This window comes from Carassius gibelio, chromosome B9, assembly GCF_023724105.1.
Source record: "Carassius gibelio isolate Cgi1373 ecotype wild population from Czech Republic chromosome B9, carGib1.2-hapl.c, whole genome shotgun sequence".
NCBI lineage: Eukaryota > Metazoa > Chordata > Actinopteri > Cypriniformes > Cyprinidae > Carassius > Carassius gibelio.
This window is the reverse complement of record NC_068404.1, coordinates 510,901-536,995: the sequence shown is the minus strand read 5'-3', so window position 1 is coordinate 536,995 and position 26,095 is coordinate 510,901. Positions and strand designations below refer to the sequence as shown.

Below are 26,095 nucleotides of genomic sequence, written 5' to 3'. Positions count from 1 at the left end.
GTCCCTCCTGCACATTTTTAAATAGCAGTTTTGAACAAACAAAAGGACGTGAAAGAGCCCAATTCAGTACCACGGTGTTCAGGTGTTCAGGACTCACGCAGAGAAAGGCCTCTCAAAACACTTGTACAACGAATTTGCTTCTTTTTCCTCTTGTGCCAACAAATACATACAAAATATCACAATACCCACCTTGGAAAGTATGCTCAAAAAATTTTTTTCCAGTTATTTCTTAAGAGAAAGTAAACAGTTGAGGAAAAAGATGCGTTCATCGTCTCTTAAAGTGACCGTGCCTAATTTAGCTACAAGCTGCTGTAATTTTAATAGGGATAGAAACCGAAAATCGGTTCTCATTCAGAACCGTTTTTGTTCTTTGAAAAGAAGCGGAACCGTGAGCAATTTCTAAGTTTCGGTTCCGAAAATGGTTCTGGTACAACACGTCACCAAGCGCTGTAAGCAGCCTTGCGCTGGTGTTCTGAATATTCTGCGTTTTCCGTAAAAGAAAAGCGGTTCTCAATTGCAGTCCTCGCTCCCCACTGCTCTGCACATTTTGAACGTTTCTCTTAGTGCTTCAGACATTTGTTTTATTTGAACATAAGTGCCCTGCGAAGTGGACATCACAGGAAATTCAGCCATGATTCCAGTTCGAAGTGAACATAGCTATATGTTCCAATCAAAGTGCATTGAAGTGTGCAAGACGTGAATTTAAATTGTATTGATTTACAGAGGAATATGATGTCACAGTTGTCCATGTTTAAAGACACTGCACAGCAAAAATCAGGGAATGAATGTTTCGATGTGAGGTAAACGTCAACAGATTTGCCCTGCTCAGGGAGTAGGGAGCAGGGAGCAATGAAGAATTGGAACACAGTTCATGTACGGAGTTCATTTCTAACGAGCTGATTATCTGAATCAGGTGTGTTAACAAAGAGAAACGTGCAAAATATGCAGAGCAGTGGGGCGCGAGGACTGGAATTGAGAACCGCTGCCGTAAAGGATGTCACAAACCGAATAACAGACACGCCTCCCTGCCTCTTTAATTACAGAGCACATTGATTCCAGTGATGCGCATCCACAAACTCGTAGCGCTGTCCCGTCTTTAATTGCCGAACACATTGTTTCCCTTGTCCCTTGTATGTGCACTCACTCCTTTGATAACTGCACATCGTTTTGTCTGACTGTACATCTAACAGCAGCGTGCTGCACCTGCCGCCACTAAATGTTATAAAATATAAATGCATTATATTTGTCCCATATTGTCATTAACATACTGGCTTCAACTTGGACCACTAAATAAATAGACTGCTATTGTTATGCAAGTATGAGGGTTAGATTATTTAGTGTACAGGTCATTTCAAGAGTGATAAACAAAGTGATAGAAAATATAAAATACCGTTTATATTTAATTAATTAAGGGAAATTAACAAGTGTCTCTCGCGGCTGTAGACGGTAATGTTTTTCTCTTGGTTCATTTCTCTCGGTTCATGTCAAATTAATTTTGATAAATAAGTCGCACCTGACTATAAGTCGCAGGACCAGCCAAACTATGAAAAAAAGTGTGACTTATAAAAAAATAAAAATCCTAATAGTCATAAAAAGGTCTTAAAAAGTCTTATAGGGTTAGTTCACCCAAAAATGAAAATTATGTCATTAATAACTCACCCTTATGCTGTTCCAAACGTAAGACCTCCTTTAATCTTCGGAACACAGTTTAAGATATTTTAGATTTAGTCCGAAAGCTCTCAGTCCCTCCATTGAAGCTGTGTGTACGGTCTACTGTCCATGTCCAGAAAGGTAAGAAAAACATCATCAAAGTAGTCCATGTGACATCAGAGGGTCCGTTAGAATATTTTGAAGCATCGAAAATACATTTTTTTACTAAATCTAAAATATCTTAAACTGTGTTCCGAAGATAAAAGGAGGTCTTACATGTTTGGAACAGCATAAGGGTGAGTTATTAATGACATAATTTTCATTTTTGGGCGAACTAACCCTTTAAATTTGACGGTTTAAACCCTGCAGTAACCCTGCAATCTCAGCATTGCTGTTGCCTCTCTGTGCATCTCTCAGAAATCAGAGCTTGGCAAGAGTAATATCACCTTTAGTAATACACGTTCTATTATTTGTATATATTTAAAAAGGCATTTATTTAAATCGTTGGCTACGATATGATACAAATGAGTGGAATAAGCAAAACAAGATGAAACTCTAACTAACAAACCAACCTCAGCTTTTAAGTACAGCAACCAAACATCAATATTCACAGAAACATAGCTTCATTATAAATTGTGAGCAAAGACAAGTTGGTTCATTCTCTCTCGTTTTAATGCTACCCTGGTACATGTGACCACATTAACCCCCTTTGCTAAAAATGATTTCAGAAGGGGTGCTGGTGGTGCAAGCTTGCTCACTCTCAGGAAGTTGCGCTCATGTAGCCTCCACCACTCCAGCGGTTCAGACACCCTGTCAGTGTCAGGAGACATCAGGTAGCTCTCCAGCTCACTCGTTCTTTCAGTGAGAGATAAGGCATCTGCACTAGGGCTTTGCTTTTTGAAGAAACTACCCTTAGATTTAGATAAGAGTCTGCCTGGGGTGGGCCTTGGTCATCATCCATCATTTTAGCAAGCCCTCTGTTTTAATGGCTTCTATCTTGTCTGGCTTGATGTATTGAGCTTTGAATCGGGTCAACTAAATTAGCTACATTGAGTAGGTCATCAGTGACCTGGTCTGCATATTTTTCATCAAGGGATGCCATGATTTTGGTCTTAAAGTCTTTTGTGTGTTGAGCGTCTTGTTCATTAGCACTTAGTAATTTTGTTCTCAGTAGCTGGAGAACAGGATTCACGTATGACTCCCCAGAAAGGGAATCTGTGAACTCCAGTAAGGGACTTAGTGCTTTGATTCTAAGACATCAACATCCTGCCATGATGGAACCAGGTGTCAGGTGCTTCTGTTTGAAGCCTGGACTTCAGCAATGGCCGTTCGTTGTTCCAGCATTCTTGCAACCATCTTCTGGTGGGTGGCTCCATCATAAACTGATGTTTGGGTTGATTGAGTTTTGGAATGATTGGATTTGTAGTCTTCTACCCAACTGCTGATGGCCATCAATCAGACAGAAAGATAAATCATGGAGTTAACGGATGCAAAGCCTATTGATCAGATGCGTCCTCGCATGGATCTAGAGACGCGATGCCCTGCATTTGGCGTGTATGCCCCATAATACTGATCTTGTTGATCGTTATAATAGCATACATTTTCTGTAAAGATACAAATCAAAACAACTCACCTGTCGAGTAAAACTAGTGAGATCGGCATCTCTTTCTAGTTGAAGTTTGTCGCAAAGCTCTCTCCGTCTAGAAAATGCAACACCGATATTAATCCTCTCCTCTTGCCCCAAACACTTCTTGAGTCGTTTGGTTGGCCCTTACGTTTACGGGAGCTGTCCTTGTCGACAGAACCAGCGGCAGACGGTAAACAGTAATTATGTTCCATAAGTAAGTAAAACAATCCTCCATAAAACATGCAAGAAGTAAATAAGGAACTGCTTGAAGCAAGCTTGTGGTTTGCTGGACGCTAGACACTACTTCCGCATTTGTCCATGACACTGTTGTCATGTGGATTCTATGTCAGTAAAGGCGATAACTAACATCATTGACAGGTGACTGCACTGCCCCGTGTCACTGTTTAGAATGGGAATTTTCTTATAATTTACAAGTAGTTGAAAACATTAGAGATATTGTTAGTAATCAGCTGGACAAAATGTGTTTTTACGTGATTGTACTTAATTTAAGTTACAACACTACTTGCCAATAGCTGCAAGTGGTGGCCAAAACTTTGCAATGAGTCCCAGTTGTCAAGTGAATTGGCTCTCACTATATTCACCCCGCTGTCTGTGGTGATGCAAACTTGGTTGCTTTCATGCCGACCCCATGAGACCAGTGCATCAGATTTTGCACAATAAATTCCCCCAACACCATGGTCATTTAACCAACTTTTGGTGCTTTTGGCAGTGTGGGCAGGTGCCAAATCCTGCTGGAAAATGAAGGGACCATGAAGTGCTCCAAGATTTCGTGGTAAACAGGTACAGTGACTTTGGTTTTCAAAAAACACAATGGACCAACACCAGCAGATGACATTGCACAACAAATCATCACAGACTGTGGAAACTTCACACTGGACTTCAAACAACTTGGTCTATGAGCTTCTCAACCCTTCCTTCTGCCACAGAGATACACTTGAAGATGGAGAAGAAGACTTGACCTATGCGCATAAACATTGCACACGGTATAGACACAAACATGGAACAATACATTTATTAATCTGTGTTAATGTTAATAAAAAGACAATAATTCCGTGTTTGTTCATGTTTATTGCTGTTACAAGACATAGTGGTGTAACTAGGGGCGAGATGTGGGTTGATGAAGTTATAGTTTCAGAAAATATACAGATTCGCTGTCAAAAAGAAAATGCAAAGGCAAAGTATTCAAATGTATCTACGCGGACCCAGTTTAAAAAAAAAAGATATTGTTTTTTTCACTATCCCAAAACGCCAGATCCGTGTGGTCCAAACCCCTATACGACACAAAATGTATACATGTACAGTGAAACGCGACTCGGTGTAGACTATGCCAAGGACCAGCTTAGCCCAGGTAAGATGCCTCTGAAGTTGTCTGTGGTTCTGCAAATTCCTTGACACTGTGTGTGTGGTGGTAGTTGATGCCTTGACCCCAGGCTCAGTCCATTCCTTGTGAAGTTCACTCAAATTCTTGAATTGATTTTGCTTAACAATCCTCATAAGACTGTGGTTCTCTTGGTTGGTTGTGCATCTTCTTCTTCCAGACTTTTTCCTTCTACTCAACTCTCTGTTAACATGGTTGGATACAGCACTCTGTGAACAGCAGCTTCTTTGGCGATTAATGTTTGTGGCTTACCCTCCTTGTGAAGGGTGTCAGTGATTGTCTTCTGGACAACTGTCAGATCAGCAGTCTTCCTCATGATTGTGTAGCCCAGTGAACCAAACTGAGAGACCATTGTAAAGGCTCAGGAAACCTTTGCAGGTGTTGAGTTGATTAGCTGATTGGCATGCCACCATATTCTAATTTGTTGAGAGTGAATTGGTGGGTTTTTGTTAAATGTGAGCCAAAATCATCACAATTAAAAGAGCCAAAGACTTAAACTACTTCAGTCTGTGTGCATTGAAATTAATTTAATATACGAGTTTCACAATTTGAGTTAAATTACTGAAATGAACTTTTCCACGAAATTCTAAATTGAGATGCACGTCTGTAATGTTATCGTTTGGAAGTTTTCTCATAAGGCATGGTTGCGGAGTACCTCTCCATTGTGGGCTGCTTGTGAGTTGTTTGTTGAGGTTAGGTAAATGGACAACAAGCTGCATATTCCAAAGCGTGGAAGTGATTTAAGATGATGAAATAAGTTGCTTGTGTTTCCGTTCTTTGCCATAGAGCTCACATACAATGGTGTTCTGATGTTGCTCTGAACAATAGAAACCAAAATACTGCTACACTGGCGAGCTGACATGTCCTCTGTTATTGATCATTTCCACGCTGCCTACAGGTACGCCACTTTTCTTGTAGGTGTTCTGATGTCACACACTGATATTGACAATGTTTTATTTTCCAGCACTATCATTTAGTCATAAACTATGAATGATTAGGGTGCCTTACTGTATAGTAGGGTTGTGAGGCAGTGGCTTGACAAAAACAGAAGCTAGTAAACCTTGGGACGTCTAAAAGTAGGACGACATTTTAATGCTTCAGTGAACTCTAAATGAGAGCTGTTCAGTTGTTTCTCTGACAGGGTTTTTCCTGGGTCAAAACTTGTCTTCGGTGGTGGCTGACCGACATGGTCATCCACACACAGCAAAGAGTACCCTATACCCACATGATCCGCAAGCCCAATATTTACAATAAATTTTAAATTTAAAATAAATACAAAGAAACAGTGTGATTTTTCTTATCCTATTTATTCATGAAAAAAATGATCACTGTCATCCTTTCTTGCCCTCTTTGCAAAAAAGAACTGTGATTTAGAAAGATAAAATCCTTTTTTGATAGACCTGATAATTATTTTGGTATAATCATATAAATTAAAACGTAGCGTTAAAAGGTGTAATAGTGTTATTTTTTACCATATAAAATTAGCAGCTAGCTAGCAACAGCTTGCTTTGTGCTTTGATCTACTTTAATCTCACTCCAGTCCAACTTTAAACTAAATGATTTTATAGGTAATTTACTACACATTGTCATAGGCCTAAACATACTGTGGATTATTAGGGTTAATAATCCACATTAACACTCTTGCTAAATGATGTAAGCACAATTTCTCATTTCAGATGTGTATGTTCTTCTAAGAAGTAATTATTTGTTATACACCGATTCAGACACTGACGGGCAGACCAAATGCTTTAACCATTCATTATAATGAATCGGCTCAAAAGAGTCATTAAGTCACGAATCGGACTTTAGCGGACGTGTTGTGTTGGAATCCTGGCTGTTAGGACATCTCGAAAGATTTGTCAACACACACACACACACACACACACACACACACACACACACACACACACACACACAAAAACACTTCATAACTGGATAGTTTTTTTTTATTATTGCGTTTATTTAAAGTTAGGTCCGCTGCATTGTGTGGAATGCTTGTCACAAGTTGTAAGAGAAGATAAGGCAGTTTTATTTTTGACTGCACCCAGCGGTAATTCAGCAGAAATAATTTCCGATTGCACCACGTGAAACATGGATTAGTCTTCCGACCTTTAGGCCCCGTGTCCACCAAAGCGTTTTCCCCCGTGGCTAGTATATATTTTCTGCAGTTCTCAAGGGGAGTGCCGCGTTTTTTAAAATGCCAGGAGTGTGCCGAGCGCTGAGTGTCTTTTTCGCGCTGAGCGTTCGGGCGTTATTTTTCTCCGTAGAGAGTTTAAGAATGTTCAACTTTGGATAAAACGTTGCGCTCATCACTGTCACTTTCTAGTCAGTTAACCAATCAGAGAGCAGGAGGGTTGTATCTCTGTCATTTTGTTACGACGTGTCAACAAGCGCTACAACAACAAAAATGGAATAGAAATTAATATTACTGGTCTCTTAGCATCCAGAGCATTTTATTCGGAAAAAATGTACCGAAATCAGATAAAAGTAACAGTTTAGCGGATATTCCGTATCATAGCAACCTAAGCGTCTCAACTGAAGAAAACGCTGTGCCACTCTGTGAACGCTGTGGGCGTTAGCGCAACTGCCCGAGCGCTTTGGAAAGAAGGAGAAAGCGGTGCGCCTAGCATTTTCCTTGCGTTTTTAGGCGCGATATGTGAACGGTCCCTAAAGCAGCTGCCACTCTGTGGTGGACACAGGACCTTTGGATCAGTTGATTTTGATGTGAGGGAGAGAGCAAAGACGGAGAGTGCGGGCGCAGGGGAGGGGCGATGTGCTCTTTCTCTCCGTCACTGCGTCAGTAGCCTGCTTCATTCACAAAATCCAATTACAGATCAAATAAGGCTTTGGCGGGACAAAAAATCTTTTTGGCGGCCACCAAAAAATTTTCAATGTAGCAAAAACCCTGTCTGAGGTACTCATCTGTCCAGGATCGGATGAACACCTGAACTGTTTTGTTGTTCTTTTCAAGCTTGTTCCTGGAGCCCCATACAACCACGTCCAACATGTACTTATCTGACAGACTCGTTTCAGTGTCTGCTGATAAGCTGAATCATGTGTTTGATGGAGACAGCACTGGGGAACAGGCTTCAGGAACGGGCTCGGGAAGCACTGCTGTACTGTCAGATCAAGTGCACTCATGTCGTCCTTTCCTCCAACAGGGAGTATCAGTCCCGGAAGGCCAGTAATGAGAAGAAATGGAGATTGGTGTGTGTCAATGTTTTGGAGCATCACTGTGATTTCACTGGAGCTATACTGCATTACAAAATCTCTTTTCTGCTGCGTGTGCGGGCCAACACAAAACAGCAGTCCTCCAGCTGGGTCCAGATCAGTTTCTGTCCTGAGGATCATGGTGAGCCATCTAAATGTCTATCTGTGTGTCTAGAGCCCCTTTCACACTGCACGACGGAGCCGCAATATTTCCAGAACATTGCCGGGTCGCCTTCTGCGTGAAAGCAACCACGTCCCAGGATTGATTACCACATTGAACCCGGGTCGGGGACCTTGTAACATTGCGGGGTTCGACCCGGGACGAGCACTCTGTGAACAATAGCCAGATTTAATGCCGTGTCGAAGTGATCGCGCGACTTTTTTATCCGCTGTTTTGAAGGAAGATCAACGTTCGCGACGAAAACGTGTGCAAACTGTAATGAAGCAGAGATCAGTTAGTTCCTCACTTTCCGCGCTGACGCCGAGATCGTTCACTTGCTTCAGTGAAAGTATAACGTGCCAAGCGTTTTCGACTCGTACATTACACGTCACGCGCTGATGTCACGTGTCGTTACGGGATCTTCAAGGGTTGTGTGTGAAAGCACGCACATATCCCGGGTCAACACTGGCAGTGTGAAAGTGCAAAATCTAGTGACCAGGGAACAATTGCAGGAATACTTTACCTGTGTATTTGCCGGAATGGCAGTGTGAAAGGGGCTTATCAGTAGTCTGTCTGTCTCTCAGCAGTCTGTCTCTGTCCGTCTGTCAGTTGTCTGTCTGTCTGTGTTTGTCAGTAGTATGTCTGTCATTAGTGTTGTCAAAAGACCCGGTACTTTGGTACCAAGTCGGTCCAAAATTTTTTTAAATGTGACTGTATCAGGTTTCTTTAAGTACCGGTAGTACAGAGGTCCCGTTCAAACCCGGTTCAGCGCTATGATTTCCACGAAGCAGAGAACGAGGACGGAATCTCAAAATCCAGTCATGAAAATGAAACTTACATTTTAATATGGACAGTCATGGAATTTGTGTTAACATAAATTGATCAAATCAAATCTCCATATGGACCAGTATCTGTAAATGTTAAGCCGCAAAAAGTTTGAATTAATGAATGGCAGAGACGTGCGGGTTTGTTTACTACATAGACTGAAGCGCATGACGCTTGCATTAATTTCAGCTTCTGAGCTTCAGAGTTATCTCTCTATCAAGCGATCTGAACTCTCATCGTCTCACACATGCAAAGAGAGGGAGAGAGCGAGAGTCTTACCACGCTGAATCGACACGCTGTATGTAAACTATTCTTTGTTTTCTTCTCCTGTCAAAATGGAGTTCATTTTAGAATTATTCATATTCATTTTCAAACAAGCAGAAGACATAGCGGTTTCTCCGGTAGTGGGCGGAGCTAATGCGCAAATGGCAATTTCATTGGCTGGAGCTGATCTTGTACCGTCCCTGTTTTGATTTCAGCAAATCAGTTTGATCGAACGCAGACAACGTGATTAATATTCATGAACCCAGCAGCTCATCAATTCATAGTGCATTGTATATACATTAGTATGATAGTAGAAATAGTAGTAGTATTATCTTTTAATAATAATTAATATGATCTATTACTATTTTTTTTTTTTTACAGAAACCCTCAATGACCAAAAATATATTAAACATCACCACCAGTCTTAAGTTCAGTTAAAATGACAAATATGCATTCATTAGGCCTAAAAGTTAATTTTTACATAAAGGCATTGTACTAAAAATATTACTATTATTTAGTAAAATGTATGTGATACTGCTACTGTTGAAAAAAATTATAAAGCTTTATTTTTTAAAGAAATAAATCACAATATTTCTTCCATGTTTTAATTTTAATAGCAAATCCCCTTTATTTACCAAAAATAAATTTATTAAACTTATTTACTGTTTTTCATTATTGTGTAACTTGTAGAAAAACTTTAAACACAATTGTAAGTATAAAGAATGGCATTGGTTTTATTTTTTGTGCTAAAAAGTACAAAAAAAATTAAATTAGCATATGTTTGTGTTTTGCTTTGGTGGATTTTCATTGGTATCGGTACCGAATACTGAAATTTTGGTACCATGACAACACTACCTGTAATTAGTCTGTCTGTCAGTCTCTTTGTTTGTCAGTAGTATGTCTCAGTAGTCTGTCTGTGTCTGTCAGTAGCATGTTTTGTCAGTAGTATGCCTGCCATTAGTCTGTCTCTCTGTTTGTCAGTAGTATGTCTGTCATTTGTCTGTCAGTCTCTCTGTCAGTAGTATGTCTCAGTAGTCTGTCTGTCAGTCTCTGTTTGTCAGTAGTTTGTCTGTCAGTCTCTCTGTCAGTAGTATGTCTCAGTAGTCTGTCTGTCAGTCTCTGTTTGTCAGTAGTAGGGCTGGGCGATATATCTAACGATATGATCATGCGCATCTAATCAGTAAAGCTGCTTTTAGCATTGATCAAGGAAGCAGCTTTACTGATTAGATGCGCATGATCATATCGTTATATATATTGCCCAGCCCTAGTCAGTAGTATGTCTGTCATTAGTCTTTCTGTCAGTAGTCTGTCAGTCTCTGTTTGTCAGTAGTATGTATGTCGTTAGTCTTTCTATCTCTGTTTGTCAGTAATATGTCTGTCATTAGTCTGTCTGTCTCAGTAGTATGTTTGTCAGTAGTATGCCTGTCATTAGTCTGTCTGTCAGTCTTTGTTTGTCAGTAGTCTGTCTCTGTCAGTAGTATGTTTGTCAGTAGTATGTCTGTCATTTGTCTGTCTCTGTCAGTAGCATGTTTGTCAGTAGTATGTCTGTCATTTGTCTGTCAGTCTCTCTGTTTATCAGTAGTATGTCTCAGTAGTCTGTCAGTCTCTGTTTGTCAGTAGTATATCTGTCATTAGTCTGTCTCTGTCAGTAGCATGTTTTTCAGTAGTATGTCTGTCTGTCTCTGTCAGTAGCATGTTTGTCAGTAGTATTTTTGTAAGTAGTATGTCTGTCATTAGTCTTTCCATCTCTGTTTGTCAGTAGTATGTCTGTCAGTAGCATGTTTGTCAGTAGTATGTCTGTCTGTCTCTGTCAGTAGCATGTTTGTCAGTAGTATTTTTGTTAGTATGTCTGTCATTAGTCTTTCTATCTCTGTTTGTCAGTAGTATGTCTGTCAGTAGTATGTTTGTAAGTAGTATGTCTGTCATTAGTCTGTCTGTCAGTCTCTCTGTTTGACAGTAGTATGTCTTTCATTAGTCTGTCTGTCAGTCTCTTTGTTTGTCAGTAGTATGTCTGTCATTAGTCTGTCTGTCTCTGTCAGTAGCATGTTTGTCAGTAGTATGTCTGTCATTAGTCTGTCTGTCTCTGTCAGTAGCATGTTTGTCAGTAGTATGTCTGCCATTAGTCTGTCGGTCTGTATGTCTGTCTGTCTCTGTCAGTAGCATGTTTGTCAGTAGTATGTCTGTCATTAGTCTGTCTATCTCTGTCAGTAGCATGTTTGTCAGTAGTATGTCTCTCTGTTTGTCAGTAGTATGTATCAGTAGTCTGTCTGTCAGTCTCTTTTTTTCAGTAGTATATATGTCACTAGTCTTTCTCTGTTTGTCAGTAGTATGTCTGTCTCTCTGTCAGTAGTGTATGTCAGTAGTATGTCTGTCAGTAGTATGCCTGTCATTAGTCTGTCTGTCAGTCTCTGTTTGTCATTAGTCTGTCTGTCTCTGTCAGTAGCATGTTTGTCAGTAGTATGTCTGTCATTAGTCTGTCTGTCTCTGTCAGTAGCATGTTTGTCAGTAGTATGTCTGCCATTAGTCTGTCGGTCTCTGTTTGTCAGTAGTATGTCTGTCAGTCTCTGTTTGTCAGTAGTATATCTGTCATTAGTCTTTCTATCTGTTTGTTAATAGTATGTTTGTCAGTAGTATGTCTGTCATTAGTCTTTCTATCTCTGTTTGTCAGTAGTATGTCTGTCAGTCTCTTTGTTTGTCAGTAGTATGTCTGTCTGTCTCTGTCAGTAGCATGTTTGTCAGTAGTATGTCTGTCATTAGTCTGTCTGTCTCTGTCAGTAGTATGTTTGTCAGTAGTATGTCTGTCATTAGTCTTTCTATCTCTGTTTGTCAGTAGTATGTCTGTCATTAGTCTTTCTATCTCTGTTTGTCTGTAGTATGTCTGTCATTAGTCTGTCTGTCTCTGTCAGTAGTATGTCTGTCATTAGTCTGTCTGTCAGTCTCTCTGTTTGACAGTAGAATGTCTTTCATTAGGCTGTCTGTCAGTCTCTTTGTTTGTCAGTAGTATGTCTGTCATTAGTCTGTCTGTCTCTGTCAGTATCATGTTTGTCAGTAGTATGTCTGCCATTAGTCTGTCGGTCTCTGTTTGTCAGTAGTATGTCTGTCAGTCTCTCTGTTTGTCAGTAGTATGTCTCAGTAGTCTGTCTGTCAGTCTCTTTTCGTCAGTAGTATATCTGTCATTAGTCTTTCTATCTGTTTGTTAATAGTATGTTTGTCAGTAGTATGTCTGTCATTAGTCTTTCTATCTCTGTTTGACAGTAGTATGTCTTTCATTAGTCTGTCAGTCTCTTTGTTTGTCAGTAGTATGTCTGTCTGTCTCTGTCAGTAGCATGTTTGTCAGTAGTATGTCTGTCATTAGTCTGTCTGTCTCTGTCAGTAGTATGTTTGTCAGTAGTATGTCTGTCAGTAGTATGTCTGTCATTAGTCTTTCTATCTCTGTTTGTCTGTAGTATGTCTGTCATTAGTCTGTCTGTCTCTGTCAGTAGTATGTCTGTCATTAGTCTGTCTGTCAGTCTCTTTGTTTGTCAGTAGTATGTCTGTCATTAGTCTGTCTGTCTCTGTCAGTATCATGTTTGTCAGTAGTATGTCTGCCATTAGTCTGTCGGTCTCTGTTTGTCAGTAGTATGTCTGTCATTTGTCTGTCAGTCTCTCTGTTTGTCAGTAGTATGTCTCAGTAGTCTGTCTGTCAGTCTCTTTTTGTCAGTAGTATATCTGTCATTAGTCTTTCTATCTGTTTGTTAGTAGTATGTTTGTCAGTAGTATGTCTGTCATTAATCTTTCTATCTCTGTTTGTCAGTTGTCTGTCTGTCTGTCTGTCGGTAGTCTCTGTCTGTCTGTTAGTAGACTCTGTCAGTAGTCTGTCTGTCGGTAGTCTCTGTCTGTCTGTCTGTCTTTCGGTAGTCTCTGTATGTCTGTCTGTTACTAGACTCTGTCAGTAGTCTGTCTGTCTGTCTGTTAGTAGACTCTGTCAGTTGTCTGTCTGTCTGTCGGTAGTCTCTGTCTGTCTGTAGACTGTCAGTAGTCTGTCTGTCTGTTAGTCTCTTTGTGTCAGTCTCTGTCTTCCAGTAGTCTTTTTGTCAATAGTCTGTCTGTCAGTATTCTGTTTGTCAGTCTTTCTCTTATTCTGTTAGAAGTCTGTCTCTCTGTTCCTGGCACTGGCGTTTGATTCTGTGATGCTGACCCCGGCTCTTTTCTAATGTTCTCAGCTGCTTTAGGTCCTCCCTCCAGCGTGAAGCTGAGCCCGGTTAAAGGAGATCTAGAGATCATCATCACCGATCCTCTGAGCAGCACTAACCAGTCCATGAAAACTTTGCTAGAAGACAAGTTGAGCTACCTCATCCAGTACTGGAGACGCTCTGAAGAGCCTCAGGTATCTGTGCACACTCACGCCAAAAGCACAGCTGCTTGTGGATACTGTCTGTATGTGGTGACTGCTGAGACTAGAAGAAGCTTGGAACACAATGCACTTCACCATCTTCAGTTTCAATTTCGGAAATGCTGTTAAGTAACGTGACCACATCCTGTAGAAAGATTGTGGTTTCTTATCTCAAACCAGATTCTTTACTCTCAAAATTTTCTAGTTCAAACTAGTTCTAGTTTTTATTGTCTCAAGTCTGTAACGTGGGAATGTTTAGGGAACTTTTTTTTTTAATGTGTGACTTTGAAAAATGTAAAACAAAGAAGAAATAATACTCATAATAATAATACAAGGTATAATGATGATCATTGTTATTTAGATATTGTGCAGTTTCAGTAAGTGTATAAAGTAAATCCAGTATTGGGCTTCTCACAGCACACTGAGAGGTGAACTCTGACACTAGCCTGTAGGTTTGTGTTACTCCACTGCTGTGTGATGGGTGATTGGAGCATAGCAGCATAAATGATCACTGATGCTAGTCATCAAAGTGATGCTTAGTCATCAGAGAATTTGAGCATTTGCCCATCGCACAGGTGATTGGTTTCAAAACAAAATATGTTCATGAGTTAAAAGTGTATGCTGTTTTTAGTCTAGGCTGAAATGGTAAGTGCATTGGAAGTATAGACTAGTTTATTATTTCAGAAAAAAACCTGATGTATTCAGTCATGTTAACTAGGGCTGTGCGATTAATCGAAATCGAAATAAAATCACGATTTGAGAGTGCGCGATTTCTAAATCGCTTTATAGCACGTTTTTCCGCGGCCCTGACCTCCCGCAGTATGTTATCTGAACCAATCAGGATGCAGCGCACCCAGAGCAGGATTATCCATAAGGGCCCTTGGGCCAGTGCCCAGGGGCACCAACCATTCACAACAACTAGGGGGGCACCACATTACACAAGCTTTAAAAATATTGTTCGGAAATTATTAACTTGAAATTCTTAAAAGACCATACATAACTTGTTTATGAACACTAACTTAACAACAACAATAATAATAATAAATTATACAGTGGGGCTCGAAAGTTTGGGCACCCCTTGCAGAATCTGTGAAAATGAGTAATTTTCAAAAAATAAGAGAGATCATACTAAATGCATGTTATATTTTATTTAGTACTGTCCTGAGTAAGATATTGTGCATAAAAGATATTAACATTTAGTCCACAAGACAAAAAAAATGCTGAAATTATTAAAATAACCCTACTCAAAAGTTTGGGAACCCTTGGTTCTTAATACTGTGTTCTGTTACCTGATGATCCTCGACTGTCTTTCTGTTTTGTGATGGTTGTGCATGAGTCCCTTGTTTGTTCTGAACAGTTAAACTGAGCAGCGTTCTTCAGAAAAATCTTTAAGGTCCTGCAGATTCCTCAGTTTTCCAGCATCTTTGCATATTTGAACCCTTTCCAGCAGTGACTTTATGATTTTGAGATACATCTTTTCAGACTGAGGACAATTGAGGGACTCAAACATAACTATTTAAAAAGATTCAAACATTCACTGATGCTCCAGAAGGAAACTAGATGCATTAAGAGCTGGGGGTGAAAACTTTTGGAATTTGAAGATCAAGGTAAATTGTACTTAATTTGTGTACCGGGAAACATACAAGTATCTTCTGTTGCTTACGAAGGGCAGAACTAAATGGAAAAAAAAAATATTTCAACAAAATAAGACTAATTTGGCCATCTTCATTGTGTTCAAAAGTTTTCACCCCCCAGCTCTTAATGCATCGTTTCCTTCTGGAGCATCAGTGGATGTTTGAATCTTTTTCTCCTATTTGCACTTAGTGTAAATAGCCGCTCACTTTTTTGATAACTCCCAGACTAATGCAGGGAGAAGGAATGTTGCCAGATTTTCTATTAAAATAAACAAAAACCTATAAATAAATAAAATGGACTGAAATTATTTCAGATATTTTGGAAATTATAAAGTTATAGCTGACCCTAAACCTCAACTTCCTACTTTATTAACTTTCTAAAGTGTTAAATTAAGTGGAAAAACAAGTAAAAAAACCCCCTAATAATAGCTGGATCTAACAACATGGATGCTGCGTCTCTCGCTCTCAACTCTCTGAAGACTCGTTCACTTCGGAAGCGTCTCGCAGCGATTATTTTCATACCACGGACGCTAAACATTCTGAATTATACATGCAGACATTCATATGAGGAGTTTAGCAGAAAATTAGTCAATCAGAGAACTATTTTTTCCCGAACATGAACAATTTACCTCATAGCTGGCTACGGCCATGATTATAACAACAACTGTATTTAATATAATTAAAAATATAATAATTTCCTACTATGTTTTATTATTATAATTACACTACGCTTATATGGCTATTGTATTGTAGACTATTGAGTGGAAAAAATAGAGAAATCATTTTAATAATAATAATAAAAAAATACACCCCCCCCCCCCATCATTATTCAGAGCCGATGCATGAAAAAAAAAAAAAGACTTAAATTCTGGACCTTTGGCAGTGAGGGGGGGTTCGTTCGAACCACCCGAACCCTCCCTGCCTACGGGCATGCAGACATAGCCAGACTAGATTATTTTAGTACAAATTATGAGTTTACTGACCATTTGTTTATAATTCTTGACAAAATTATGATATATTAAGTCTTGTTTGTTTGTTTTTTTGCCTAGTTAGTTTTGCCTACGTTCCTATAGCCCAATGACGCTACGATGATAATTTACTGCTTTTTAAAAATGCGAGTCGGGTACAATATTTTATTTTATTTTTTTGCAGTCCGAGTTGCGGGCGGGTTATTAATACATTGACCCGCGCATCACTGGTGCGAGTGGTGCTTCTGAACCGCTTACACATAACTTACTGTATACGCACTGCAGATGGAGTACGTGACAGTTGGGCAATAAATATATTGGGCAAAACGTATAACACCTGAGGTACTGCTACAGTGAGCTCTGACCAATGCATGGAGAGAAAAAAAAAAAAAAAAGATCCCTGAACATGGTTTTATTTTATTTTTTTTATTTTTTTCCATATGTCTAGACATTTTGTTTGACATCTTTACTTAGTGATTATTTTGACTTATGTCTGTTCTAGAGACATTTGATAAATCTCTCATTGGTTTTCTTTTGGAAATGTTTAAAATTTATACTGAATGCATTTATGACTGTAAAGCATGTCTATGTTTGTCAAAATCGTGATTAAAATCGAAATCGCAAAATTGATCAAAAAATCGTGAAGGTTTTTTTTGTCCATATCGCACAGCCCTAACGTTAACGGACCACCTTATTTTATGGCCATGACTGATGTGTTTTGTTTTTAATGCAGTATTACTGAATAAATAACACTGCTGAGTGACATCATTTCCTGCTCTATCCCTGCAGAAGGCTAAAGTTCTGGAGACGAAGAACAATCTGGTAATGTTGACTGAGCTGTACAGACAGACGTGGTACTGTGTGAGAGTTCAGAGCCGTGATGTCTTGCATAACAAGAGCAGTGTCTTCAGCGACACACAGTGCACACACACTGAAGGTCAGCAGCTCCATCACACACACAAGTCATGTCAGACTGAATCAAATATATGTAACACTCGCAGCCAATAGAATAAAAAACAAACAGTGCTCCAGTGACACAGTTTAACCTCAAACTGTACCTAGTAAAGGCTTCTGTTTTGGGAGAATGATTAATTTAATAAATGTGACCAAACACGGAAAGTAGGCACACAAGTCAGTTCTGGGGCATTTTGAGTTATTCGCAGATTCTGAAAGTGTAGTCTCCAAGCTTTCCAACGATGTGTAACACATGGAAATCTGATAATATTTGGAGAAGTTGTGGCCATTTGAAGGGAGGCACTCAAAAAAGCTCAAAAAGCAGAAAATAGCCTTTAAACATCGTGCAGTTCTCACTGCTGCGAGTGACAAAGGGTCACATAAACATCTCATTTAAATAAGCCATACCCCCTGCATAGCAACGACAGACACAACGGGAAAAATCAGACCGCATACTATTAATAATAAAGGAGTGTGCATTGTAAATGTCAGTAATTTATCTTTTTTTACTTTTATAAAAATGATTTAGAGGCTGAAATATGTGAGTTTTATCTTTTTATAAAAAATCTTTAATCTTTCAAATGTGGCCATCATTTTTAATGTTATTATTTTAATGTTTATGTAAACAAAAAGTACATATTGATGCTAATTTTATTTGTTATTTGCTGGTTTTCCACATAAAACTTGGTGAATTGATTTCATTGTGTAGCATTAGGACTTTTTTAACAGGATTCTGTGATAACCGATGAGCTATGAGCTAGCTAATAACAATAGGTAGATATGAAGGTCTAAACATGGACTAAACATGAGATAACGTGTACGTGTTCTTAGAATGAACACAAAACGACATACTTTGATGTTTATGGAAACTCACCCCATAAGAAACAGAAAGTATTCTTGCAGATCCGAAGTTTGCACTGTGCGTCTGTTTGCCTCTAAATGTTTACATTTTCCCCATTTCTTTGTCTTTATCCCCATCAAATGTTACTATCGATAAAGCCTCTGATATCTTACTGTCCAACTCGTCTGACGCCAGTCCAATACATTCTTCCTCGTCGTCATCTTCGCTCAGTTGTAGATTAGGGATATTATACAGTCTTATTATGCCGCTTTCATCGTCGTTCAGATCGTCTTCAGAATCAGTGAGCGCTTGTTCATGAGCATCCGGCTTGTCGAAGAAGTACTTCAAAACATTTTCGGTGTAACGGCCACGGTTCAGCTCATCTGCGTTCATCTTTGCGGCGTACATCTTCACTGAATTTTGATATCAGCTAGAGCCGGCCAGATCGCTGCATACTAAGTAGCCACGCTTCCCTCGGAGGACGGGGGCAATAACAAAAGAAACAAAAGCCGGCTTATCCAGTATGGAAATACAGACAGACAATGAAATGCCCCTACTGCGTGCTAGAATCTCCAACAAACTAGCTGATTTCAACCTCAAAATGTACGCTTTTAAATAAACCAATACTGCTATCTCAAACACGGAGAGGCTTCTTTGTGATATCAACTAACAGATTCTCCAAAAAAAACGAAAATCACAAAAAAAAACAAAAAAACGTTTCTTTCTCATTTTGCTCAAGTTGTGCTGCCGACTTGTGTCACTGGTTTCCCTGATGGGTCACAAATGTATCACTCATACCTGTGAGTTCTTTTAAATACTTTACATGGTTTTTCATCCACATTAATGAGCATTTATAGCCTGCATGTATGGCTTTCATAAGGCAGAGGCAGTGCTCATGATGACAAGTGATTCTTCTGTCAGATGAACAGTGTGGCATACGGTGACATTACGACTGAACGCTGTGTGTGATTTCAGGTCAGATGCCGTACTGGGAGACATTTCTGTACGTCCTGATCGGTCTGCTGTTGTTCTTCCTGCTGTTGTACTTCTGCTTTTACAAGATGTTCACGCTCCTCAAGAACACCTTCTACCCAGCCATTCAACTCCCGGATCACATTCAGGAGGTACAGAACATTTATACTCTGTTACCTGCTCCAAAATGTTATGTTTCATAAGGTTTTAAATGCATTTGATGCATCTCAGGTCAATTTATACATTCTAGTAGTTATGCGTTGATGAACTGTTTATCAAAATACATTTATCAGCTCTCTTCAGGAATAAAGACAGAAGTTCTGATTGATATATTTTACATGCACAGTAAGATGCATGGTCTCCTGACTCATAATTGCTGCATAGAGTAGGATTAGATTTAGCCTCCTCTACCTTAAGTTATTTCTCATCTAGCTCTTTGTCCCAGCTCGTCCTCTGTTGACTTCAAGGTTTTTTTCACATATTTATTTATTTTTTTCCTGAGTGCTCCTGGCCCTTTTAGTCCTATCAAAAGTTTACCCTCACTGTAAAATGCAGTGCCTTGAAACAAGCAGTGTTATTCTATAACAAATCGACAGCCCCGCCCCCTTTCTAAAGTAGCCAATGGCGTTGTGATGATAGCTGCTTGGGCCAGAGACGTTGAGCTAGGTACCCCCTAGATTCAATATAAAACTCTTTGTAAAACAAAATAGTGGTCATAATCATGCTGAAGCGGTGTAGTTGCAAATGTTTTTAATAAATGCCGACTCGCGTATATGATCTGCTCCGTCCAATCGTGTCTCTGGACCAGAGCCAAATAGCACATGTTGGCTTTACATACCAGGGCACACATTCACACAATCTAGGATTATAAAATAAATAAAAATTACAACGATATCTAATATATCTAATGTGAAGAGGTAAGCTGTTCCATAAGAGAAGAGCTGCAACTGAGAAGGCCTTTCGACTTTAACCAAGATTTTACTGAAACGATCTTAATGGCCTAGATAACATGAGTAACTGCAGAAGTAGGGTGCTAACCTATTTAAACCCTTATAAAAAACATCTTGAAGCAACTGCAGGTGTGAAAGTGAGGCATGAGAAACACTGTAATACAATGAGTAACAATAGTCCAGTCTGGATATAATAAAAGCATGCATAACAACTTCAAAATTATTAAAAGACAAAAAAAAAAAAAAACAAGGATTCAGTTCTACAATGTTTCTGAATTAAGAGGATCTACTTCTAACCACAAGGTTTCTATGATTCTCAACAGGGCCTAAAAGTAACTTTTTGCCACACCTGCCAATGGCTGGTGACATGAGAAAATTTACCATCCAGAAAAATGATTTCTGCAAAATCAGGCAGTTATTACTACTAGTGTTGTCAGAAGACCCGGTACTTTGGTACCAAGTCCCTACAGAAAAAATGAAACCGTAATGGTTCCAGGTTTTTTTTAAGTAACGGTCAACCTGGTCCTTTGTGTGCTGTCCGAAAGGTGCGTAGATGCGCTCTCTTCATAAAAGCACTGAGACGTGGCTACATCAAAAAGAGGAAATACACCAAACTCTTTAAAGGGGGGGGTGAAATGCTCGTTTTCACTCATTATCCTGTTAATCTTGAGTACCTATAGAGTAGTACTGCATCCTTCATAATTCCAAAAAGTCTTTAGTTTTATTATATTCATAAGAGAAAGATAGTCTGTACCCATTTTTCCCGGAAAAACACGAGCGCCTAGAGGCGTGACGTGTGGGCGGAGCTAAAGAATCACGAGCGCCAGTAGGCTTTTGAGTTGAGCGCGTCTGGAAGCTGTGACACAGATCCAGAGGCTGAAATTTAACAAGAGCAGCATCAGCAAAGGCTTCTCTATGTGGTATGTACTGAAACTGTATATATTTGCTTAGCGGTTTTGGAAAATGACTAAGTTCCACTTTGTCGTCTTTTTTTTTTTTTTTTTAAGCTGTACATGTGGAAAGTGCAGTTTGATGACAACATCGCATGTTTACTTGATGTGCTTACGCGCTGATAGCTAAGTTAACAACACAGAGATATTTGAAGCAGTTTTACTCACCGCCTGCGGTTCCAACACACGATCGTGACCCTTTTTCGTTGGGATTGCATAATCCTTAAGAAATAAACGATGTGCAAATCCGTCGTCAAACTGGGCTTTGTTTGTAAAACAAGCATCTTCGAAATGCAGGGAACAAACACAAACACTTACACAACTCCGTTGATGCTCTGTAAAAATAAACTCCATCCACTGGTCCCTTAATGCTGTTTCTCTTTTGGTAATCTGTGCAGGGTTGTCTTGCCCTGGCAACCAAAAACACACTTCTTTTGTGACATTTGGCGACGCTCTCGCTCTGATCAGTGAAGTCTGTTGTGCTCTCAGTGCTCTGCTATACGGGAGCGCGCTCTTCCGGCAGAAGTGCCTCAGGACCCATATAAGGAAATTCCCCTCCATCTAACGTCACACAGAGCCATACTCGAAAAAAACTTTACGAAACTTGTGACAAACCGGAAGGAGTATTTTTGGAACAGAAATACTCCTTCAAACGTACAACTTAATTTTTGAAACTTTGTCCATGTTTAGCATGGGAATCCAACTCTTTAACAGTGTAAAACACTCAGTATGCATGAAATAGCATTTCACCCCCCCTTTAAAGACAGACAATACAATTGTTACATACAATAGCAGCTCTTATCTGATTACAGCCGTTACTGGAGAAACCTCTTTCTCTCTCCTGCTCTACAAGCGCCTCCTGCTGGCAGAGAATGAATTTACACACACACACACATTTATTCATTTATGTATATTAGTCCGATTTTCATCAATGACAGAAGACTTCAGTGGGTTTTACTTTAAAATCAACGCCGTCTCTTTAAAACCTGATGCACAGGACACACATCAAATTTTTTTCCCCAACTCTTCACAGTAATTTAAGTCTTAATAACATTTAAGACCACATTTACAAGGTCACTCACCAGAACAGTGTATTTAGACATAATCATTTGTTTTTTCGTCCGTGGAGGCGCTACTGAGCGTACAGCCGAACACGCAGCGTTGTAATTCACTGCGGTTATCTGCGGCGTAACCCCAGGTATGTGTCGCTGCATTCTCGGGTTATAAAGAATAAAGAAGGGGAAAGCTAATCTTATTCAGCAGTATGCTCTCAGGTAAATCTTATAAGAACCGTGTCTAGGGACTAGCTGGAAATCACTGATCTGACCTCATCAGTCTGTTTGTATCTTATTATTTGATTGGCTCTGGTCGATTAAGACTGAACAGCTAATCATGATGACTTCAGAAAATATTATTTTGATTTGCTTATGTCAGAAATGGCAAATCTGATTAAAAATGGCCTGTTTTCACTTCACTGTTATAATTCATAAGTCGTTACTAGTAAACGCCAATGCAAGGGTGTTTCTGATGCAGCGTCTGTGGGAGGGGTGGTCAATTTGACATCGTTCTCTCCTCTGACCTTCATGATCAGTGTCTCTCAATATTTGTCCTATCATTGAAGGTTATGAAAACACTATCGTGGAGCTCTTCTTTTGCTATTTGAGCAAATGGCAGTGCAATAACGATGTTTGTGGTACTCTCTCATTCACTCATTCACAGCGGAAGTCAAAGTTAACCCAACCTTGAATTCCGCTGCTGAAAATTCCTGAAATGTAAAAAAGGTCTGTATGTTTAGGGATCAATACCAATGATTCAATTCAACATTAGCTCTAGATGAAGTAAGTATCTGGTGTCTGTGGATGGGATCTATTCTTTTAAATACTATGAGTGTAGGGTTAGAATTACCCATATTTTGTCAGATGAACAGTGTGGCATACGGTGACATTACGACTGAACGCTGTGTGTGATTTCAGGTCAGATGCCGTACTGGGAGACATTTCTGTACGTCCTGATCGGTCTGCTGTTGTTCTTCCTGCTGTTGTACTTCTGCTTTTACAAGATGTTCACGCTCCTCAAGAACACCTTCTACCCAGCCATTCAACTCCCGGATCACATTCAGGAGGTACAGAACATTTATACTCTGTTACCTGCTCCAAAATGTTATGTTTCATAAGGTTTTAAATGCATTTGATGCATCTCAGGTCAATTTATACATTCTAGTAGTTATGCGTTGATGAACTGTTTATCAAAATACATTTATCAGCTCTCTTCAGGAATAAAGACAGAAGTTCTGATTGATATATTTTACATGCACAGTAAGATGCATGGTCTCCTGACTCATAATTGCTGCATAGAGTAGGATTAGATTTAGCCTCCTCTACCTTAAGTTATTTCTCATCTAGCTCTTTGTCCCAGCTCGTCCTCTGTTGACTTCAAGGTTTTTTTCACATATTTATTTATTTTTTTCCTGAGTGCTCCTGGCCCTTTTAGTCCTATCAAAAGTTTACCCTCACTGTAAAATGCAGTGCCTTGAAACAAGCAGTGTTATTCTATAACAAATCGACAGCCCCGCCCCCTTTCTAAAGTAGCCAATGGCGTTGTGATGATAGCTGCTTGGGCCAGAGACGTTGAGCTAGGTACCCCCTAGATTCAATATAAAACTCTTTGTAAAACAAAATAGTGGTCATAATCATGCTGAAGCGGTGTAGTTGCAAATGTTTTTAATAAATGCCGACTCGCGTATATGATCTGCTCCGTCCAATCGTGTCTCTGGACCAGAGCCAAATAGCACATGTTGGCTTTACATACCAGGGCACACATTCACACAATCTAGGATTATAAAATAAATAAAAATTACAACGATATCTAATATATCTAATGTGAAGAGGTAAGCTGTTCCATAAGAGAAGAGCTGCAACTGAGAAGGCCTTTCGACTTTAACCAAGATTTTACTGAAACGATCTTAATGGCCTAGATAACATGAGTAACTGCAGAAGTAGGGTGCTAACCTATTTAAACCCTTATAAAAAACATCTTGAAGCAACTGCAGGTGTGAAAGTGAGGCATGAGAAACACTGTAATACAATGAGTAACAATAGTCCAGTCTGGATATAATAAAAGCATGCATAACAACTTCAAAATTATTAAAAGACAAAAAAAAAAAAAAACAAGGATTCAGTTCTACAATGTTTCTGAATTAAGAGGATCTACTTCTAACCACAAGGTTTCTATGATTCTCAACAGGGCCTAAAAGTAACTTTTTGCCACACCTGCCAATGGCTGGTGACATGAGAAAATTTACCATCCAGAAAAATGATTTCTGCAAAATCAGGCAGTTATTACTACTAGTGTTGTCAGAAGACCCGGTACTTTGGTACCAAGTCCCTACAGAAAAAATGAAACCGTAATGGTTCCAGGTTTTTTTTAAGTAACGGTCAACCTGGTCCTTTGTGTGCTGTCCGAAAGGTGCGTAGATGCGCTCTCTTCATAAAAGCACTGAGACGTGGCTACATCAAAAAGAGGAAATACACCAAACTCTTTAAAGGGGGGGGTGAAATGCTCGTTTTCACTCATTATCCTGTTAATCTTGAGTACCTATAGAGTAGTACTGCATCCTTCATAATTCCAAAAAGTCTTTAGTTTTATTATATTCATAAGAGAAAGATAGTCTGTACCCATTTTTCCCGGAAAAACACGAGCGCCTAGAGGCGTGACGTGTGGGCGGAGCTAAAGAATCACGAGCGCCAGTAGGCTTTTGAGTTGAGCGCGTCTGGAAGCTGTGACACAGATCCAGAGGCTGAAATTTAACAAGAGCAGCATCAGCAAAGGCTTCTCTATGTGGTATGTACTGAAACTGTATATATTTGCTTAGCGGTTTTGGAAAATGACTAAGTTCCACTTTGTCGTCTTTTTTTTTTTTTTTTTAAGCTGTACATGTGGAAAGTGCAGTTTGATGACAACATCGCATGTTTACTTGATGTGCTTACGCGCTGATAGCTAAGTTAACAACACAGAGATATTTGAAGCAGTTTTACTCACCGCCTGCGGTTCCAACACACGATCGTGACCCTTTTTCGTTGGGATTGCATAATCCTTAAGAAATAAACGATGTGCAAATCCGTCGTCAAACTGGGCTTTGTTTGTAAAACAAGCATCTTCGAAATGCAGGGAACAAACACAAACACTTACACAACTCCGTTGATGCTCTGTAAAAATAAACTCCATCCACTGGTCCCTTAATGCTGTTTCTCTTTTGGTAATCTGTGCAGGGTTGTCTTGCCCTGGCAACCAAAAACACACTTCTTTTGTGACATTTGGCGACGCTCTCGCTCTGATCAGTGAAGTCTGTTGTGCTCTCAGTGCTCTGCTATACGGGAGCGCGCTCTTCCGGCAGAAGTGCCTCAGGACCCATATAAGGAAATTCCCCTCCATCTAACGTCACACAGAGCCATACTCGAAAAAAACTTTACGAAACTTGTGACAAACCGGAAGGAGTATTTTTGGAACAGAAATACTCCTTCAAACGTACAACTTAATTTTTGAAACTTTGTCCATGTTTAGCATGGGAATCCAACTCTTTAACAGTGTAAAACACTCAGTATGCATGAAATAGCATTTCACCCCCCCTTTAAAGACAGACAATACAATTGTTACATACAATAGCAGCTCTTATCTGATTACAGCCGTTACTGGAGAAACCTCTTTCTCTCTCCTGCTCTACAAGCGCCTCCTGCTGGCAGAGAATGAATTTACACACACACACACATTTATTCATTTATGTATATTAGTCCGATTTTCATCAATGACAGAAGACTTCAGTGGGTTTTACTTTAAAATCAACGCCGTCTCTTTAAAACCTGATGCACAGGACACACATCAAATTTTTTTCCCCAACTCTTCACAGTAATTTAAGTCTTAATAACATTTAAGACCACATTTACAAGGTCACTCACCAGAACAGTGTATTTAGACATAATCATTTGTTTTTTCGTCCGTGGAGGCGCTACTGAGCGTACAGCCGAACACGCAGCGTTGTAATTCACTGCGGTTATCTGCGGCGTAACCCCAGGTATGTGTCGCTGCATTCTCGGGTTATAAAGAATAAAGAAGGGGAAAGCTAATCTTATTCAGCAGTATGCTCTCAGGTAAATCTTATAAGAACCGTGTCTAGGGACTAGCTGGAAATCACTGATCTGACCTCATCAGTCTGTTTGTATCTTATTATTTGATTGGCTCTGGTCGATTAAGACTGAACAGCTAATCATGATGACTTCAGAAAATATTATTTTGATTTGCTTATGTCAGAAATGGCAAATCTGA

At 39.5% G+C, this 26,095-nt stretch overlaps 1 protein-coding gene across 5 annotated transcripts in view; it reads left to right on the top strand.

The window, feature by feature from the left end:
* il10rb (interleukin 10 receptor, beta) overlaps positions 1-26,095 on the top strand; it is a 134,113-nt gene that overhangs the window by 4,700 nt on the left and 103,318 nt on the right. Inside the window, exons 3-6 of one of the 5 annotated variants that reach the window (XM_052564594.1) lie at positions 7,838-8,028; positions 13,338-13,501; positions 16,899-17,046; positions 18,880-19,028. The exons of 3 other annotated variants lie outside the window; for them this stretch is intronic. In XM_052564594.1, coding sequence (XP_052420554.1) covers positions 7,838-8,028; positions 13,338-13,501; positions 16,899-17,046; positions 18,880-19,028 — 652 coding nt within the window. Of the gene's footprint in view, positions 1-7,837; positions 8,029-13,337; positions 13,502-16,898; positions 17,047-18,879; positions 19,029-22,749; positions 22,899-26,095 lie in introns of all 5 variants that reach the window. One more of the 5 variants, XM_052564593.1, reaches the window with a different exon arrangement.